We start from the raw sequence: 20,369 nt of genomic DNA on the forward strand, positions 1-20,369 counted from the left end.
GTTGGTAGATCACCAAGCATTGTGTTGAGATGGGATGTTTTCCTCTCATGTCAGGAAACCATGGGTTTATGTAAATGGCCGTGAACATGTCACTTTCTAGTAAACCACATTCCAGGGAAAGCCATTTCATGAATGGCCCCACAGCCCCTTGTGGCTTGGAAATTCAACACTGGTAGAAGCTTTGCAGTGACCTTTTTACCTTTCCTAATCACTTGCAGATGTAACAGTAAATTGTCCCTTATTCTATTCTAGAATGGAGACGCACCAGAGATGTACTGTTTCAGAACTACAGTACTGGACTCCTTTGTTTTTTCACATACATTTCCTTTGAGAGCAAGTTTTGTATCCAGAAAGCCAAGCAGCAAATGTCCAAAGCCAGTATCCTAGCATCTTATCGGGTGTTACAAATGAGTTTTCCCCAGTAGTTGCATCCATCCAGAATACTCGTAACTTGAATTTTAGGCAGGTCTTACCCATGCATTCACTACTTCTGGGTAACTGCATGATTTTTGTACTTCCACTTGTGGCCAGCAATTTTTTTTCTTCCAGAGAGGTACATAGCGTTTCTTTCTCTTGTATGCTCAACACAAGCAAAAAAAGGAAAAATAGAAGGATTGGGGATAGGACCAACACTGTGGAACTGGGAGAACAAATAGAATTGGGGATGAAACAATGTTGGTAGGTAAGGTTATGATTAGTGGAGTATCTTAGAGCATTGTATTAAATCCATTACTATTTGGTGTATTTTGTGAGGAATATCTGAAGGAAAAGAGAACAGGATTACTCTGCTTATGACTTCATAGTTACAGTAGTGGAAGATGGAGAGAGGAGTCTAATGCAGAATTTGCGAAGTCCTAACAAGTGGGCATGAAGGCTGCGTTTAGGGTTCATTGCAACCAAATGGAAGGTACTACATTTGGGCCATAACCCAAGGGTAAGTTGTCAGCTAAGAGGACTATAACGGACAACAACAGAGAAGGAAAAGGGATGGTCATTGTTTTTCACCTGGATTGGACCACTAGGAAGAGTGGGGGGAGCGGCTGCAGTAAAATGTGTGTCCTTGAGGTTAGATTCCAGAAGCAAGGATGTAATGCTTTACTGTACAGGGCTTTGGTCAGACTATTTCAGTACATTGTACAGCTATGGAGGTGATGTAAGGAAAATGACATGGGGTTGTTTGAAGGAAAAACAGTTGACTGCCAGAAAGATCTGATGGATGAAGGATGGAATGTGACTGTGGGCTAGAGGAGCTATGGCTACTCACTTGAAATACAAAAAAAATAGGGAACTTGATCAGGGTACACCAGATCGTGCCTTGGAGCTAAGGGGTCATCCAGAATATGAATGGCAGAAGAGGAAGGAGGGGCTCGGGCACCTTATTGTAGGAGCTAGCTGTCTCCTGGGCCTCCTGAAGTACTTTTTAACAGTATGTTGTGGACTTGAGAAATGGACTGACAGAGTGGATGGTGGAAGCATCCATGGAGGAGATGTGATGGGTGAAAAAGGGTAAGGGGAAAGTAGGGATGTGGACAGGTTCAGTATAGTCACTGCAATAGGACTGGACCTTTTCTTTGCCACCATTCCATTAGTACTTCAGTGTGGTGCAGATTTTCAATTATTGAACTTTCATTCATTCCTTTGTCAATATGCACTTAGCTGTAGTGTATAATTTTCGTGAGTGACTTCTCCTCTCTCAGCTTCTTTGAAAGCTTGCAGAACCTTCCTCAAAGGCACTTTCCTCTTAATGTCACCCCTAAATGACCCAGTCACACTTTCTGGTACTTGCAATGTGTGTTGGAAAGCCTAACTTTGCATCCAGTTTAATTTGCAGCCTCTGCAATATTTAAGTGCCTTTTTTGGGAAACGCTCTTTGTACGTGTGCCCTCTGGTAGAGGTTTCTAATTACTCAGTACAGCTCAGATGAGATTTGGAGAGGGATGGCACTGCATTGCATTATGGAATATGGGGCGAGACTTTGGCAGCTTGGGCAATTTTTTTACATGCCGAGTGGTTCTAACATCTGTTGGCTTTGACATTTCTATCGGAAGTCCCATATGGTAAGTACATAGCATTTGTTTAGATTATTAACTATGTAAAATAAGATGTTCGCAGCAGCCTTTTCAAAAAGACCATTAATGTTTGAAACAATTTCTTCATATTTTATTCTCTAAACTGTGTTACTCTGACTGTTGAAATAAGTCTGCTCTAGGTAGCATGCATCAGCATTTACTGCGTTTTATGGAAGAAATGTCAGTGCATTTTTCACTAAGTAACTGAATATTTAATTCCAGGGTAAACCCGATCTGAATACATCGTTGCCTGTTAGACAGACTGCTTCCATATTTAAACAGCCAGTCACAAAAGTTACAAACCACCCTAGTAATAAAGTTAAAACAGATCCGCAGAAAGCTGTGGAGCAGCCTCGACAGGTGAGTGGGTGTCTTTCTTTTTCTCCCTCAATCAAGTATAGATTAGCATGCACATTCTTAATCAAATGGTAAAATACTGTAAGAAGGATCTGTAATCATTCTCTCTCAATATTAGTGTATTGAAGATGAGTTTCTTTCCACCCTTTTTTATTTATTTATTTTTTTAAAGGACTCCTGCCTCCCTGGGTTCCTCTTCATACTTAATCAGACAATTTATTAGTTATATAGTATATCATCAAATGAGGGAGGAAGAGGGACTTTATTTTGTCCTCTGTATTGGAGGTTGAAAGTTTGGGAATGGTGTACAACTGAAGAACAGTTTCCTGTCACTTCAGATTCCTGGGGAGTCATTTTCTTATCTGACAGACTAAGGTGCTAGCTCTTCTCACTTGTGGTTTGTCAGTTCTTCAGTGGAGTGAAAGATGCCCCACAAATTGGGAAAGTCCATTTGAATTTTTTGCATAATCTGGTAAAGGGATGTAGTCTTCCTCCATCATTGGGATGCTCTAGCCCATTTGTAGCCCATATGGTTCCTCTGTGCTTTTGCTTGTTTCCTGTGATAATGTAGTTAATCCATAAGGTGAGGTGTTTTGAAGTCAGTGCCCTCTTAGTCCCTTTTTGGTCCCGATTTTTTTTTTTTTTTTTTTTTTTTAAATTTGCTGTATCTGTATAGAGTGACATTACCATTGTCAGACTGTTGTCCTGTCTCATTTGTTTAGATGAACATTGCAGTAGCCTAACTACTGGGACTTCCGAACCGAAGGCCCGATATCTGGCCTAACTTGCAGAGCTCAGCAGATGTCCATCCCAGTGGAATATCAGGACGACTCCAGTGTCGAGCTGTCATTTGCTCATGCCATATTAGATCTTTCTAGCCATAGTTTGCAGTGTATGCATTGCCATCTTTAGTGGCAGTAGACTATCCTTGTTTGCCCTGCTCCAGAGCTCAGGATAGACTAGTACTCCTTGTGTTGTATATTCTACTGATTTATCTTTCCTTGGTATGTTTTTTATATAGCTAGCATGATGGACATGTATTCAGGGTATATTGGGGTGTAAAAATGGTAGTAAGGTCTTTCACAGACTTGCACACTTGTGCTGCCTGTGTAGGCACAGAGCAGGACTTTAAGCACTGTTTAGTCTTTCAGGAAGGATTTCCCCTGAAAACGTTACATAGGCAGCAGTTTTTATTTGTGACATTTATTTACTTGGAAGGTCCGATTGGGATGATCCATTTTCAGCAGAGGCCCGGAGAGAAAAACTTCACATTGACACAGTACAGTTGCAGTTAGTTATTACAAAGCCTAATGCAGAAGAATGACACAAACCAATAAAAGTACAGCTTCACTTCATACAGTGTAAACCTCTGCATACATACTGCAAATATTTGGACGTTGTAACAATTTGAAAAAGAACATTGTCCATAGATGAAGTAATCATCAGTTGCAGTTCACAGAGATGATAAACTCACATAAGTGCACTCTTTGGAACAGAGATGACTAGATAATGTAGCTTAGGCAAAAATGCATCTGATCTCTCTCAAGAAATATTCCGTCTCTCTGAACACAGTCAAAGTATGCTGGTGGTGGTTTACAGAGCTATGTAGCTAGGGAGTGGCTTAAGGCCTACAACTAGTTTTATGTGTGTTCTCTGGCTCATGTTTGTCCTGTTATGACCCTCTTAAAAAGAAGCAATTAAAGGAGAATGCAGAGAGGGGAACAAGTGATGTTGACTACAGAGTGACATTCTGTCACAACTTGAAGATATAGAACCCAGTGAGGTGCCTTTGCAGTCCCAGGATTGTACAACTGACTTCCCTGCGGCCACTAATAGATCTCCTTCTGAAGGTCATAATGCCAGAAGAACACTGTTTGCCCCACCAAGTTGATAACCAGGTTTTGGCTTCTGGGTAATGTATCCCATCCTGGGCATCTGTTGTTGAAGTGCATGCTGTCTCTGAAGGCGAAGTAGGACTGCCAACTTTTCTTTGCAGGGGAGGACTTTGCTGGCCATAAAGTGGACATCTGGCAATCCTAGCCCGAGGGCTAGACTTCCATGGTTCCCATTCCCTCAAATGGGATCCAAAATGTGAAACATCAGGCTGCGTCCAGACATCCTTTGGGACCATTCTGCTAGCCTAACTGCTAGACAATGTGTCACTTTGGCTTAAGGGTTTTTAAAAGCCTTGCAAAGCCTGCAGCCAAGTACAATCATGTGTCTCGAGTCCATACTTTAAAAGACAGAAACAAGGGGCTACTCTTCTGAAAAGATAAACAAGGGGCTACTCTTCTGAAAAGGTAGAGAGAAATTCTTTTGACAGTAAAGTAGAAGATTTGGCTATTCTTCCTGTCTTCCACTTTAGACTATGGACCAGACCTGGGATGCAGTGTTCCTTCCTCTTGTCAAATAATGGCAATTTCATGTTTTAAAGCTTTATAGAATAAAAGTGCACAAAAACAGGATACAAAGAAGGCATTGGAGGCACACAAATATACTTTAAACTCCAGGACGTAGATAACCAGAGTTTATGGTGGTTATTCCTGTTATGGAGGCTTTGGAGACTGCCTTCCTTGCAGCCTTCTTGGAGCCAGATACCTATCCCCCCAGTAATCCAAAAGTGTTTTATGGGATTTGAGTTCCACAAATGTTTTGCAGGAGTTGTGTAGAGAATCAGCTGCAGTGTTTATGGACTGAGATGATCTGCTTCCAATAGTGTCCTAAATGGCAAAGTAAAGTGCTAGACTGATATGAAAAGGTTTGTACAGCTGCCACTCTGGCTTTCAGGTACAGTAATTGCACGAAAGTACCAAACTGCTGTCGTACATCAACAGTGGCATGCTCAGGAATATCTGATAAGGACCCGAGGATGAAACTTAGCAGCAGATCTCATCAAGACAAAACAATTTGTAATGCTGTTGCAACATCCATAGTGGCAGTTAATAGCTTTGGCATTAGAAAGCATATGTGGCAGAGGCTAGAGCCTCTGCCAGAGGATATCAAAGTACAACTTTCTAATGCCCCCTTAGGAGCTACCCTTTGGGAGCCTCCACAGCAAAGTTTTTAAGAGGAGGAAGGAAAGGTTTAAAAACGTACAGTTCTCCCCTATACTGTGGTATGGGTAGGAAATATCCTTCTAAACCAGCTTCTTGTTTTCACAGATAAGGTAAAGGCGCATCAGTGAAGGGGGGGGATACAAAAGAAAATGCTGGGCTGGGGTGATTGTGGTACTCTGCTGCAGAGGAGCAACCACAACTACTTTGATATTCTTCTGGCTTACTTTTCTCCCAAGCCTCAACCCCTTTCCAGATGTTCTTCGTGCTTCACTGTTGCAGTCATTACATTTGGGTTATCTGCTTGCAGGTAGCCCTCAGTCAGCCTGATTAACAAAAGTCTTGGGTCTTGCATCGGTTGCTGTCCCTTCTTCCATGACGTCAGGTCATCAGGGGTATAAAGCATGCAGCCGACACCATTACATCAGTCTTTCTTGCCGTGCAGTGCCAGAAGCAGTTCGCAAATGCCATTCGGCCGACTCCTGAAATTTTCATTTTCGACTAAAGCTAAGTACGCCGTTGAGGAAACTTTTTTTCTTTTCCTTACCGATGTCAGTAAAAGTTAATAATTGCATTACTTGTGGAAAGCAAATACCTCAAAGATTTTCATTTGTACTGTATTCCTTGCTTAGGCCCTGACCACGACGTACCTTGCTGTCGGTTTTGTGCTTTATTTAATCGGCGCACTATCCGTCGTCTGTATATTTTCGCCTCTAAATATTTTGGTTCTGTTTAATTATCCAGAAATGTCGTCTGTTAGCCATCCGACTACCGGGATTCCGAAAAAACACAAAGATAGACACAGGCCACTGAGGTCAAAAACTCCTGACGCTTCTAAGCCAGTTCGCCGGTACTCTGGCAGGTGCTTTCGCAGCTCCTGATTCCCGCTACTTCTGATTCGTAGGCCTCTACTGAGACCCATTCGGAGTCCGGTATGCCACAAGATGCTTCAACTATGGAACCCGCGGATGTCTCTACCTTGGATGGGTCCGGAGCCACTGTGCAGGAACCGGCTTCTGAGGGTGTATTCAGGCCTACGGGCTTGCATATAAAACAGACGCCTCCTTCTTTGCTTAGGTTTAAATTTCGATCCATGTCTAAAAAAACGGTGCCCAGGTCACATGCTCAGGCCTCTAGGCCTAAAAAAACATATAAGAATGGCTGAAGATCTAATAACTCTAATCAGGGGTAGCCAACCCCCCCCCCTTCTAAGAGGCCTAGGACTGAAGTTGATTATGAATCTTCTGATCAGGATTCTGTTTTTTCTGTTTTTTTCTAGTTCTTCTGATGATCTGGATTTGCCCTTATCTACTTGATGCAGAGGACTCCATTCCCTCTGCTTCCCCTCCTGAGGATTTTTCTTTTGGGGAAACCTTACATATACTCTAAGGGAGCATTTCTACTCAGAAAGCCAGGATTTTTCTGATTCAGAAAAGAGGCTTGGGGATTTCCTTCCCCTACCTCAGCATAGGTCTGTAGCTATTCCTACTATACTGAACATTGTTGATGATGCTTTTTCTATATCTAGTTTGGCCCCTGATTCCCTGCCTCCTGCTCCCAGAAAACCTGACCAATACTACAGGGTCCCAGAGTCCCACAAGTTCCTTTTCAAAAATCCTATTGCAGATCCAGAGACTATTTCACAGGGGCTCCAAGGGCATTAAGGTTTCTGCTGCTAAAAATCCTACCCCTTCTGATAGACTCCAGGGCACTGGATAGATGGGGTAAGAAGGTTTACACTTGTGCAACCTTGGCCATTAGGGCTTTAAACTGCAAGTTTCGTATGCTATCGCCATTCGGGCTTGAAAATGCCAGTTTCATATGCTAAAGTATCAGCAACATGTTATTGGACTACTTAAATAGAAAATGCTGATTCCTGACTGTGTGGAAAATAAAGAATTACAGGATTTAATGCATTCTGCTGAACAAGTTGGAAAACGTACTTTGCAATGTGGTTTTCATTTATTAGAGGCCTCTTGCAATGTGGTTTTCATTTATTAGAGGCCTGTTGCAGGGCTGCTGTTACTGGGTCCGTGCTCAGAAGGCATGCTTGGCTTAAGGAGCAATCTCTGCCTGCTCATGTTAGCTAAATTATCGGATGCTCCTTTAAATCAAGACCACCTGTTTGGCACCAAGGCTGAGGAAGTTCTTAAACAGATGGAAGATAAGGCTAAATCTATGCAAACTGTTAGATTTTTTGCAAGTTCAGCCTCCTAGATTTAGTAGGCACTGGCCCTCTAAGAATTGGTCCTTTACAGCCCCTTCCAGGTCTTCTCAAGCCAAACCCAGGCACAGCAAAAACCCCAGGTTTCAGTCCAAGGGGAGACGCAGAACTAAGCAGTGGGGGGCCTCCACTTCCAAATCTGGGAATAATAAGACTCCCCCTATGGTAAACTGTCTCAATGACTTCCTTTTAAAATTTCCAAGCACTTATCAACTGACTGCCCCTTTGGGGGGCAAAGATTGCTCTTCCTGCAAAGAATTGGGAACTCATTACCCAGGGCAAATAGGTTTTAAATAGTGTCCCAGGGATACAGATTTCACTTCCACACATTGCCAACACCAAGTGGGTGGCCAGAGGCCCAACAACAAGTACTTTCTCTCTTAAGCATGGGGGCTATTCAGCTGGTACCAGAAGAGGTAAAGAGGGACATGGTTCCTACTAGAGACTTTTCCTGGTACCCAGAAAAGACTATTCATGGCGTCCTATCCTGGACCTGTCTACTCAACACCTTTTTGGAAATTCCAAAATTCAAGATGCTGACTCTTCATTTACTTCTTATGCTAGGCAAAGATGCCTGGTTGGCAACACTAGATTTAAAAGAAGCATACCTGCACATCCCAATCAGGGAATATTGCAGATTCCAAAATTCAAGATGCTGACTCTTCATTTACTTCTTATGCTAGGCAAAGATGCCTGGTTGGCAACACTAGATTTAAAAGAAGCATACCTGCACATCCCAATCAGGGAATATTGCAGAAGATACCTACGCTTCAAAGCAGGCTACATGCACTATCAGATGTTCTTTGTGTTTCACTGTTGCAGTCATAACATTTGGGTAATCTGCTGGCAGATTGCCCTCAGCTGGCCTGATAGTCTTGGGTCCTGCATCGGTTGCTTTCCCTTCTGCCATGACGTCAGGTCGTCAGGGGTATAAAACATGCAGCCGACGCCATTACATCAGTCTGTCTTGCTGCACAGCGACTGAAGCAGAAGCAGTTTGCAAGTGCCAGTTGGCCGACTCCTGAAATTTTCGTTTTCGAGTTTCAACTAAAAAGCTAAGTACCCCATTGGGGAAACTTTTTCCTTGCTCCTTACCGATGTCAATAAAAGTTAATTGCATTACTTGTGGGAAGCAAATACTTCAAGGATTTTCATTTGTACTGCATTCCTTGCTTAGGCCCTGACCACAATGTACCTTGCTGTCAGTTTTTGTGCTAAATTTAATCAACGCACTATTAAACATCGGTATATTTTTGCTTGTAAATATTTTGGCTTGCGCTTTAATTATCCAGAAATGTCGTTGGTTAGCAATCTGACTACCGGAATACCTAAAAAAAACGCAAAGAAAAAGACAGGCCGTCTAGGTCCAAAACTTACTACGACGGTTCTAAGCTAGTCGCCAGTTCGCCGGTACTCGGTGAGGAGCTTTCGCAGCCCCCGATACCTGCTACTTCAGATTCGCAGGCCTCTACTGAGACTGAGTCCGGTATGCCGCGAGATGCTTCAGTTATGGAACCAGCGGATGTCTCTACCTTGGATTGGTCCGGAGCTGCTGTGCATGCACCGGCTTCTGAGGGTGTTTTCAGGCCTATAGATTTGTGTATTAGACAGACACCATCTTCAAAACTAAGGACAAAGTCTGTCTAAAAAAATGACACCTGGTCCACATGTACAGGCCCCTATGCCTAAAAAACAAATTATCCAAATGGCTGAAGATTTAATTACTCTGACCAGGGGTAGCCAACCCCCCCTTCTAAGAGGCCTAGGCAAGACATTGATTATGAATCTTCTGAACAGGATTCTATTTCTCCTGACTTCTCTAATGAACAGAATGTGTCTATACCTACTTATGAGGACTCTGATGCAGAAGATTCCATTCCTTCTGCTTCTCCCTGTGAAGATTTTTCTTTTGGGGAAACTTTACGTACCTTAAGGGAACATTTCCACTGGGAAAGTCAAGATTTCTCTGAATCTAAAAAGAGACTTGGGGGATTTCCTTCTTTCTCAGCATAGGCCTTTGGCTATACCTCCTGTTCTAGATGTTTTTTCAGAATCTAGTATGGCTCCAGATTCTTTGCCTCCGGCTCCTTGTAAGCCAGACAGAGATACTACAGGGTTCCTGACTCCCACAAATTCCTTTTCAAAAATCATAGTGCAGATCCTGAAACAATTTCTCAGGGTCCCAAGGGCATTATGCCCTCTACTGCTAAAAATCCTACCCCTTCTGATAGAGATTCCAGGGCGATGGATAAATGGGGTAAGAATGTTTACGCTTCTGCAACCTTGGCAGTCAAGGCTTTAAACTGTCAATTTCATATGCTTAAATATCAACAGCATATCATGGGACTGCTTAAACAGAAAATGATGTTAATTTCTGTCTGTGTGGAAAATAAAGATTTACTGGATTTATTGCGTTCAGCTGAACAAGTTGGAAAACATACTTTGCAATATGGTTTTGATTCTTTGGAGGCCTCTTGCAGGGCTGCTGTAACTGGGTCTGTACTATGAAGGCATGCTTGGCTGAAAGAGCAAACTCTGCCTGATCATGTTAAAGCAAAATTGTTGGATGGTCCTTTACAACATGGCTGTCTCTTTGGTAATAAGGCTGAAGAAATTTTAAAAAAGATGGAAGATGAAGCTAAATCTATGGAAACTGTGAAAGATTTCCTACAAGTGCAACCTCCAAGATTTAGTAGGCAGTGGCCTACTAAGAACTGGTCCTTTCCAGTTCCTTTGAGAGCCGCTGAAGTCCAACAAAGACATTCCAAAGGCTCCAGGTTTCAGTCACAGGGGACTTTTAGAACAAAACAATGGGGTGCCTCCTCCTCCAAATCTGGAATCAACAAGGCACCTCCCTATGGTAAGCAGTCTCAGTGACTTCCCTTTACACTTACAAGCACTTACCTTTTAGCCGCCCCTTTGGGGGGAAAACTGGCACTTCATGCAAGAAACTGGCAGCTTATAACCCAGGACAAATGGGTTTTTAAATATAGTATCCCAGGGATACACGTTGCCATTTCCACACGTTGCCATTTCCACACGTTGCCATTTCCACACGTTGCCATTTCCACACGGATGGCCAGACCTGCCCCCAAATCAGTGGGCAGAGACCCAGAAACAAGTACTGTCCCTCATGAACATGGGTGCTATTCAACCAGTACCAGAAGAGGAAAAGGGACAAGGTTTCTATTAAAGACATTTCCTAGTACCCAGAAAAGACAAATCATGGCATCCAATTATTTTGGATTTATCTACTCTAAACGCTTTTCTGGACATTCCAAAATTCAAGATGCTGACTCTTCAACAATTACTTCCTATGCTAAGCAACGATGCCTGGTTGTTAACTCTAGACTTAAGAGGCTTACCTGCATATCCCAATCAGGGAGTCTTGCAAAAGATACCTCCGCTTCAAAGCAGGCTACTTGCATTACCAGTTGTTTGCATTGCCCTTTGGCTTTATCTACCGCGCCCAGGGTCTTAAAGTGCCTGGCTCCAGTAATTGCATTTTGCAGGCAAAGAAAAATACAAATATATCCATACCTGGACGATTGTCTAATTCAGGCAGAAAACCGGGACATTCTTCTAAAACATCTGGCGTTTGTAAAAAGGGTTCTAACTTGTCTCGGGTACAACATAAACGAAAAGAAATCACAACTGGTACCCTCTCAAAAAAAATTACATTCGTGGGTGAAAGCTTGAATACAACTGCCCAGATGGCTTACCTTACACCAGAAAAGCAAATTCATTTGGTAACTTACTTCAAACAGGTGGCCACAAAAACCCTGCTATTTGTAAGGCAAATTCTGCAAGCCTTGGGGTTCATGGCCTCCTGCATTCTTCTAATTCCGTATGCAAGACTGCATATGAGGAAACTTCAGTGGTATTTAAAAAGTTTATGGAGTCAACATTGTCACAGCCTGGAAACAATGATTCCTATCATACCTTGCCTGCAACTAGAGTTCCTATGGTGGGCAGAGGCCTGCCACCAAAACAAGGGATTGCCATTCACTCCACCCCTTGCTGCCCAAAACCCTAACTACAGATGCATCAGACTATGCTTGGGGGCACATCTGGCAGGGAAGTGCATTCAGGGCAAATGGAGCCCAAATCAAATGTACCTTCATATCAATCAAAAAGAGATGCTAGCTGTACAGAATGCATTGACAGCCTTCAAGGACCACCTTCATCCAGGACAATTAATGATTAAGACAACACCACAGTTATGTGGTACATACGCAGAGGGTATACACTCCTACCCCCTTTGCAGACTAGCCATGGCATTGTGGAACACTTCCTTGACCTATCACATAAAACTACAAGCTCAATTCCTGCCAGGAAAGCTGAATACTCTGGCAGATGAACTATGCGGAAATCACATGGACCCACATGAATGAAAACTGCAATTACGGATTTTCAACATGTTGACACACAAATGGGGGAGTCCAGACATAGTTCTGGAGTGAGGCAAAAAGATCCATCAGTTGGACAAATGCTGCACAAGAATTAATCACAAAAAAGCCTGGAAAGTGGATGCTCTATCATTCAGCTAGAAAAACCTCAGTCTATGCTCGTCTCCTTCTGCCTCTGCTCTCCAAAGTTCTACTTTGTCAAACAGGACAAACCAAAAATGATTTTGATTGCTCCAGACTGGCCTCGCCAACACTGGTACCACTCCTTCGCAATGTCACACCCTCCACCGTGGCATCTGCCTCAGACACCTTACTTTCTCAGCAGAACAACCAAATTCTGCACTCTCTGCTCCAAACTTTGAATCTTGCAGCGTGGCTAATCACCTAAATTCACCCTTGGCATCCCTCCGCAAACCTGTGAAGGATGTCATTTTGGAGGCAAGAAGGCCTAGTACTAGAAAACCTTAAGCTGACAAATGGAAAAGATTCTGTGCCTGGAGTCGCTCACAAGGAATAAGCACAGCAGTGCCCAATATTCCTTGGATTTTACAATACTTAACTGAGATGCTTTACAAGGGCCTGTCTTTTTCTTCCATAAAAATCCATGCCTCAGCCATTTCAGCTCATTACAACACAACCTCCACTCTTCTCTCATCCTCTGCTAAAGCAGTATCTGAGGGGCCAAAAACTTGACCACCCAGCAGAGCTCCAACCCCTGCCTGGGACCTCAACTTTGTATTGGAAAAACTTACTCTTCCTCCTTTCGAGCCAGCTGCTACTGCAGACTTAAAATTTCTCTCCTGGAAAACAGCTTTCCTTTTAGCAGTCAGTTCAGCTGGAAGGATTTCTGAATTACAGGCTCTTAATGGCAGTGGAGCCTTTCATTGTTTTTCATGCGGACAGGGTGTCTCTCGGGACCAGTCCATCCTTCATGCCTAAGGTGGTATCTAGTTTGGCTCTTAATCAGACCATTTGCCAACTTTCTTTCCCAATCCACAGAACAAGGGGGAGTGGATTCTCCATTCATTGGATGTACACAGACAACTTAGATTTTACTTAAACAGGACAAAATCTCTACAAAAATCTGAACAACTACTGGTGGCATTTGCTGCAGGGGCAGAGGGAAAGGCTATTTCAAAGCAGACTATTTCCAAATGGATAAGCAATTGTATTCATTTCTGCTGTATGCACCCCAAGGGATCAGATCTCATTTCACCAGGGCTGCATCTACTTTTACAGCCTTTCTCAGAGGTGTCCCTACCCAGAGACATTCTAGAAGCTGTTACCTGGAGCTCAGTTCATATGTTCACCAAACATTACCATTTACCTTACTTCTCTAAATCCAGAGCTGGCTTTGCCACTGCTGTTCTGCAGGGCCTTATAGCTGGTCCTAATGCTGTCTAAAGCCATTCTTCCAACCATAGCTTTGGGAATCTACCCAAATGTAATGACTGCAACAGTGAAACATGAAGAACATAGTACAGTTGTGTACACTTACCATAAATGTAGATGTTCGAGTGTATTCACTGTTGCAGTCCTGGTTACCCTCCCTCCAACCCTGTTTTTTCTCTTTCTATACTTATACTTTCCTTTACTATTCTTGAAAGTCTTGAAAGCCTTTTTGGTGTATTTGCTTTTGTTTGGAGGTATATTTTTGTGTTTTTAATTAAATATTTGGCTCCCCATTTGGGTGACACCTGACATCTGGGGCAAGAAAAACTGATGTAATGGTGTCAGCTGCATGGTTTATACCCCTGACGTCATGGAAGAAGGGACAGCAACCGATGCAGGACCCAAGACTTTGTTAATCTGGCCAACCTGAGGGCAATCTGCCAGCAAATTTACCCAAATGTAATGACTGCAACAGTGAATACACTCTAACATCTACATTTATGGTAAGTGTACACAACTGTACTTTTTCTCTATTCAATATTTCCATGATAGTATTAGATTTCTCCCCTTCCTTTCCCTCACTACCCTGTGTTCTTGTGGTAGAACTTTCAGTTATTAATTTAGCTGCACAGTAGTATATCCTGTTTATTTCTGTTGTATCACATGGGTCTCTGAGCCGTCCAAATTACTGTATTCATTTGTTTTGTCAGACTTTTGACTTTGGGTTTTATTAACCTTCTGCAGTGTATGTTTTCATTGATTTTGATGTATCTGTCTGTCTATTAAATCAAGCAACTCTTCTCTTATCTCATTTTCTTTCAAACTAAGGGCACATCCCTTGTTTTCCAGTTCCTGCGGGCATTCTGTAGAAGATTCTATAGCATCTTCCTGTGGCACATTCTCCAACTTCATCCCATGCCATCCGTTGCTCTATCATATGGGAACTCACTGGCCTATCACTCCTCAACATTGACTGCATCAGTTTCCACAGTTTCCTGTTCCTTCCCTTGTTGTCTAGCTTCAAGTGAATGTTTAAACTAGTTTCCTGTGGAAGGCTCCAAATTATCTTCATATGGCACCTGATGAATTGCTTCCTGTTCCATTGATTTCCCCTTAATTTCGATATCCATTACTCTATCCTGTTGTGGTGCTTTCTGAATTAGATTTACTACACTGAATCCTTCATTTTGCAGGTACTCCATGACCTCTGTTTCTATTTCTGTAACTTCTCCATTACTAATCTTTACTACTTTTCCTCTTCGTTGTATTATTTTTTGTATTGTAAAGTTGTCTTCGAATATCTTTGCTGCTCTTTTTGTCTTGGTTAGTTTTGTTTTCTCCTTTGCATTTGTTACACCATGTTAAATCTTGTTTCCCCATGTCCAGATGTCGTCTTCAGATGTTTCCTGATCTTCCTGTTTTCTCTACTTTGGGGACTCCGCGCCACCCTGCTGTGGTGTAACCTGTGCTAGGCCTTCTACACCAAATCTTTCACTTCGCAGGTACTCCATAACTTCAGCTTCTATTTTTTTTTTTAATTACTGCTTTACTAATCTTATTTACGTTCCATCTTTGTGATATTTTCTTATAGCAAAATTTTCCATATCTGGATGCTTTTGCCTGTATTGCTCTTCGAATGTCTTTGGGGCTGCCTTCTTCACTTCGATTAATTTGGCTTTCTCCTTTGCATAAATATTGCACCACATCAAATCTTTTTCCTATGTCCATATTTCTTTTTTATACTTTTCAGATATCTTTTGGTTTTGTTTATATTTTCGCACTTCCTCAGGTCACTGTTTCTTGATCTGTATACTATTTTTCACAAATCTGTTGCAGCAATCCTCAGTAGTCCACTTTATCGTCTTTATGGGTCTTCTTTGCCCTATCAGTTTTTGTGATTTTTTTTTTTGTGGACTGCTACTTCCTTCTACAACAGGGGGGGCCAACAAGCTCATCTCATGTAGCTGAAGGTACCTCAAAGGTGCCTGGCTTAGGCATTTCCATTAGGATGCATGCCTGGATGCGCTGATTTTGCGGAGCCCATTTGGTCCTCGTTCATCAGTGCAACTTTTGATGGCAAGTTTGTTTGACCCTAAGATGAGGGAGAGAGACTGCAGGCATGAGCAAGACGGAAGACCCTTTCTGCAGTGGGCATACATTTTGCAACCCCTCAAAGAACCTTCTGTATCAGTGAATGGGGTGGTTGAAAGATGTGGTTCAGGAAGTCCAAGGGTCCTTTCCGTGATCCATGTGGAGATCGTTCCCCCAGAGGCAGAGGGGGGAACTCCAAATGGAAGACACTACCCACGTGGCAGAGAAGGTCCACAGAACCAAGGGTCTAGAGATTCTCTGGTCCCTACCAGAGCTCCTGAAAAGAGGACAGATTGTCCCCCTCTGGAGGCAGTCAGGGGTTGATTTATCCTTGCACCAGAGAGCCTGGCTAAACATCGCAAGATATGTGGGTGCAGAGAATTTCCACAGGTTATATAATTCTCTTCCTTTTACCTCAATCTGTATGCAAATTTCCCAATGTTCCACCCAGTCAGAGGAAAGCCGCAACAGTAGAAATACAGAAGCTGCTAGAAAAGTCATCCAAGAGGTGTCCCACCAGACCAGATAGAATGTGGAACTTACTCAAGATTCTTTATTGCCAAAGGAAACTGGGGACTGGAGACGGATTTGTGGATCTTGGCAACTTGATCAAACTAGTTGACTTTCAAAATTTCAGATGGTTACAGCTCAGTCCATTCTGCCCTTCTTGTGCAGGTATGACTGGATGTGCTTGATAGACCTTTAAGGCGAGTGCTGTCACACAAAAATGAACAGACAATCCAGAAGTTATCTTCACTTCCGGCTGGGAGCCAGTCGTTGCCAGTTCAGAGAATTGCCCTTTGGTCTCACCACAATCCTCAGGGTGTTTTCCAAATGCATGGTAGTGGTAGCAGCTCACTTCAGACTGCTCGGATTCAGTGTGTTTCTATACATGGGCAACTGGCTCATTACCACCCCGACCAGGTGTCTCCTAATAAGGGTGTGGGGTCAGTTACTCCAGACTTGCTCCCATCTTGGGATAACCATAAATTACAACAAATCTCAGAACCCTCTCAAAAATTGGAATTAATAGAACCAAATGTCAACACGATCAGTGACAGCTTCTCTTACTCTTGAGTACAAACTGTCATATTCCAGGCTAGAAGAATAATTCACTATACCACAATCTCAGCCTGACTGATTCTACAAACCCTGGGTTAAATGTTGACCGCTATAGTCTCTAGTTCCACTAGCAAGATTTGACATGATAATTCTTCAATGGATGTTGGCAACGCAGTTGTCTAGTGTTTACCAAGAGATGTCAGTCCAAATAAGAATCACTTGGGTATGCAAGAAATATCTTTGGTGGTGGATTAGATCAGATCAGGTTCTACAAGGCCATCCTTTCATTCTCCGTTATCACAAGGCCGTAGTGACCATGGAGGCATCCCAGATTGGGTGGGTGGGGAGCACTTCCTGGGGAAAACAGTCAAAGGCATTTGGTCCACAGAAGAGGCCAACATGTATATTAATATCCTGGAAATGAGAGCAGTGCTGCTAATGTTGTAGGCCTTCCAAGACCCTCCCTTGCAGGACAATTGTGGTTCATACAGACAATATGCCATTAGTTCGGTATATCAACAAACAAGGGGGAACCAGGTCTTACCCCCTTGTGTCAAGAAGCCCTCAGTATGTGGCAGTGGGCAGTCTCATCCAACCATTTCTATATAGCAGCACACATTCCAGGGAAGTCCAATGTGATGGACAAAATTGAGCAAGTCCATTCTACTACCTCACGAGTGGTGTCTCAGCATGAAGATGACAGATATGATTTTTCACAATAGGCCCAGCCTTGTTGTGATCTCTGTGCATTTCCCCTGAATAACAAGTGTAGCAGCTTCTTTGCCCTAAGGGGGAATCGCTGAGAGAGGAAACAGGACTATTCGATCCCAATGCATTTGCATACAGTTTCATGTTTACATTTATTGTCTATGGGATTTTTTAGTGGACAGTTTGACCCCAGACTATTTGACCCCAAATATATTTTAGTAAGTACTTTATCATTATTATTTAATCAGTTACTCTCTTGATGAAGATTTTCTCTGCGGTAAACTATTTTTTTTTTCTTTTTACGATACTTTTTTTTAATAGTTTCTATTTGTTTACGGGTTTTGCTTAATTAATGGAATGCAGGCTTCTGTGTCTTATTAAATTTCTGCAGTGTTTATAATTTATAAACTTTTGTTTTATGTGCATTTTGATATATTTGGTAATGACTTGATGCTTTACTTTTGGGTATGTGTTTCTGTTTTACAATGGTTTGTTTAATCTGGATGTTCGAAGGGAATTACCTAGCATTATCTAGTCCGGAGTTTCCATTCATTGATTTGCATGTATGTGTATTTGTTTTTATTTGTTTTCATTTTCAAATATGATTTTTTAATCCTTGTTGTTTTATAACTAATTGTCTTTATTTTTTATGTAATAATGACATTATCGTTTTACAGAAACTCCGGACTAGTTAATGCCGTGAACTTCCAGATTAGTCAGCAAACGTTTTTTGGCACTTACTGTTTTTGTATATATAATTAAAGTTCCATTTTGCACTTCTTTTAAAGTAAGTGTAGTCGAAGCACATAAATATAAAAAATACTTTCTAAACCAATTTAAGAATGTTTAGACAGTCTTTCATTTCTAGTTTTGCTTTGTGTTTCGGCTTCACTTAAGTTATGATGTTCTTCGTGTTTCCCTGTTGCAGTCATTACATTTGGGTAATCTGCCGGCAGGTTGCCCTCAGTCGGACTGAATTCCAAAGTCTTAGTCCTGCGTTGTTTGCTGTCTTCTCTTCCATGACGTCAGAGGTATAAAACATGCAGCCGCCATTTTCTTTGGTCTTTCTTGCCGTGTGGTGCCCGAAGCAGAAGCATTTTGCAAGTGCCGGTCGGCCACCTACTGAAATATTCGAATTTGAGTTTCAGAACCAAAGTCTTCATTAAAGCTAAGTACCCCATTGGGGAAACTTTTTTCTTGTTTTTTACCAATGTCCGAAAAAGTTAATAATTGTGTTACTTGTGGGAAGCAAATTCCTCATAAGGATTTCCATTTATACTGTATTCCTTGCCTAGTTCCTGATCACAACGTGCCTGGCTGTCGGTTTTGTGCTAGATTTAACCAACGCACTAAGCGTCGGCATATTTTTGCATCAAAGTATTTTGGAAACTGATTTAACTACCCAGAAATGTCATCGGATAGCAGTCTGACTACCGGAGTACATAAAAACTGCAAAGAAAAGGGACAGCGAAAGGCAGTCGAGATCCAAAACAGACTAAGCTTCTCCTAAGCCAGTCACTGGTATTCAGTGAGGCGCCTTCACAGCCCCTGATACCCGCTACCTTAGAGTCGCAGGCCTCTACCGACACCCATGTGCAGTCCGTGCATGCCGCAAAATACTCAAGGTATTGGATCGAATGTTTCTCCCTCTGATGGGTCCGCAGCCGCTGAGCAGGCATCAGCTTCTAAGAGTGTATTCAAACCTCAACATTTGTACATCAATCCGACGACAGCTGCAAAACCAAAGACAAAAGCAACTTCTAAACCTGAAAAGCAGATGCCTGAGCCACGTGCACAGGCCTCTATGCCTAAAAAACAGATGATCAAAATGGCTGAAGACCTTATTACCTTGATCAGGGGTACCCATCCCCCTCCAGATATGAGGCCTAGGCAAGACACTGATTATGAATCTTCAGATCGGGTTTCTATTTCTTCTGATTCCTTTTCTGATCAGGAATTATCTATACCTTCCTATGAGGATTCTGATGCTGAGGAGTCTATTCCGTCTGCATCTCCTCCTGAGGGTTATTCATTTGGAGAAACCTTGCATACTTTGAGGAAGCATTTTCACTGGTAGAGTCAAGACTTCTCAGAATCAAAAAAGAGGCTCGGGGATTTCCTTCTTCCTCAGCACAAGCCTTTAGCCATTCCCCCTGTTTTAGACATTGTGGATGTGTTTTCGGAGTCGAGCTTGACCCCTGACTCCTTACCTCTGGCTCCCAGTAAGCCTGACAGATGTTAGAGTCCCAGACTCACATAAATTTTTATTTAGAAACCCTGCTGCTGATCCTGAAACTATTTCATAGGGTCCAAAGGGAGTTAAGGCCTCAACAGCAAAAAACCCTACTCCCTCTGACAGGGATTCTAGGGCACTGGACAGATGGGGGGAAAAGTTTATAAGTCTTCAACCTTGGCAATCGGGGCCTTAAATTGTCCGTTTCATATGCTTAAGTACCGACAACATGTTATGGGATTGCTGAAACAGAAAATGATGTTGATCTCAGAATGTGCAGAAAATAAAGAATTGCAGGAATTATTGCATGCAGCTGAACAGGTTGGAAAGCATACTTTGCAATGTGGTTTTGATTCTTTAGAGGTCTCCTGCAGGGCCGCAGTTGCTGGATTTGTAATTAGGAGGCATTCCTAGTTAAAGGAACAAAATTTGCCTGATCAAGTTTAAGCTAAATTGCTAGATGCAACTTTACAATATGATTCTCTGTTTGGTATTAAGGCAGAAGAGGTTTTAAAGAAAATGGAAGACAAAGCTAAGTCTATGCAAACTGTTAAAGATTTCTTAAGTGCAGCCACCAAGATTCAGTAGACACTGGCCAACAAAAAATTGGTCCTTTCCTGTGTCAGAGCTCAAAGGGGCAAATCCAGACGCCCTGAAGGTTCCAGTTACCAGGCTCAAGACTCGTACAGGTCAAAGCAGTGGGGTGCATCCACCTCCAAATCTGGAAGAGATAATTCGCAAACCTACAGAAAGCAATCCCAATGACTTCCC

General features: G+C 42.5%; 1 protein-coding gene across 2 annotated transcripts in view; it reads left to right on the plus strand.

Moving 5' to 3' along the window:
- Window positions 1–20,369, plus strand: part of MBD3 (methyl-CpG binding domain protein 3) — a 729,401-nt gene that overhangs the window by 148,326 nt on the left and 560,706 nt on the right. For both annotated transcript variants that reach the window (XM_044053964.1, XM_044053965.1), the window contains exon 3: window positions 2,292–2,429. In XM_044053964.1, the coding sequence (XP_043909899.1) occupies window positions 2,292–2,429 (138 nt within the window). The remainder of the gene's footprint in view (window positions 1–2,291; window positions 2,430–20,369) is intronic.

Source organism: Protopterus annectens, chromosome 13.part0 (assembly GCF_019279795.1).
Source record: "Protopterus annectens isolate FY-2018-M chromosome 13.part0, PAN1.0, whole genome shotgun sequence".
In the NCBI taxonomy this organism is placed as follows: domain Eukaryota; kingdom Metazoa; phylum Chordata; order Ceratodontiformes; family Protopteridae; genus Protopterus; species Protopterus annectens.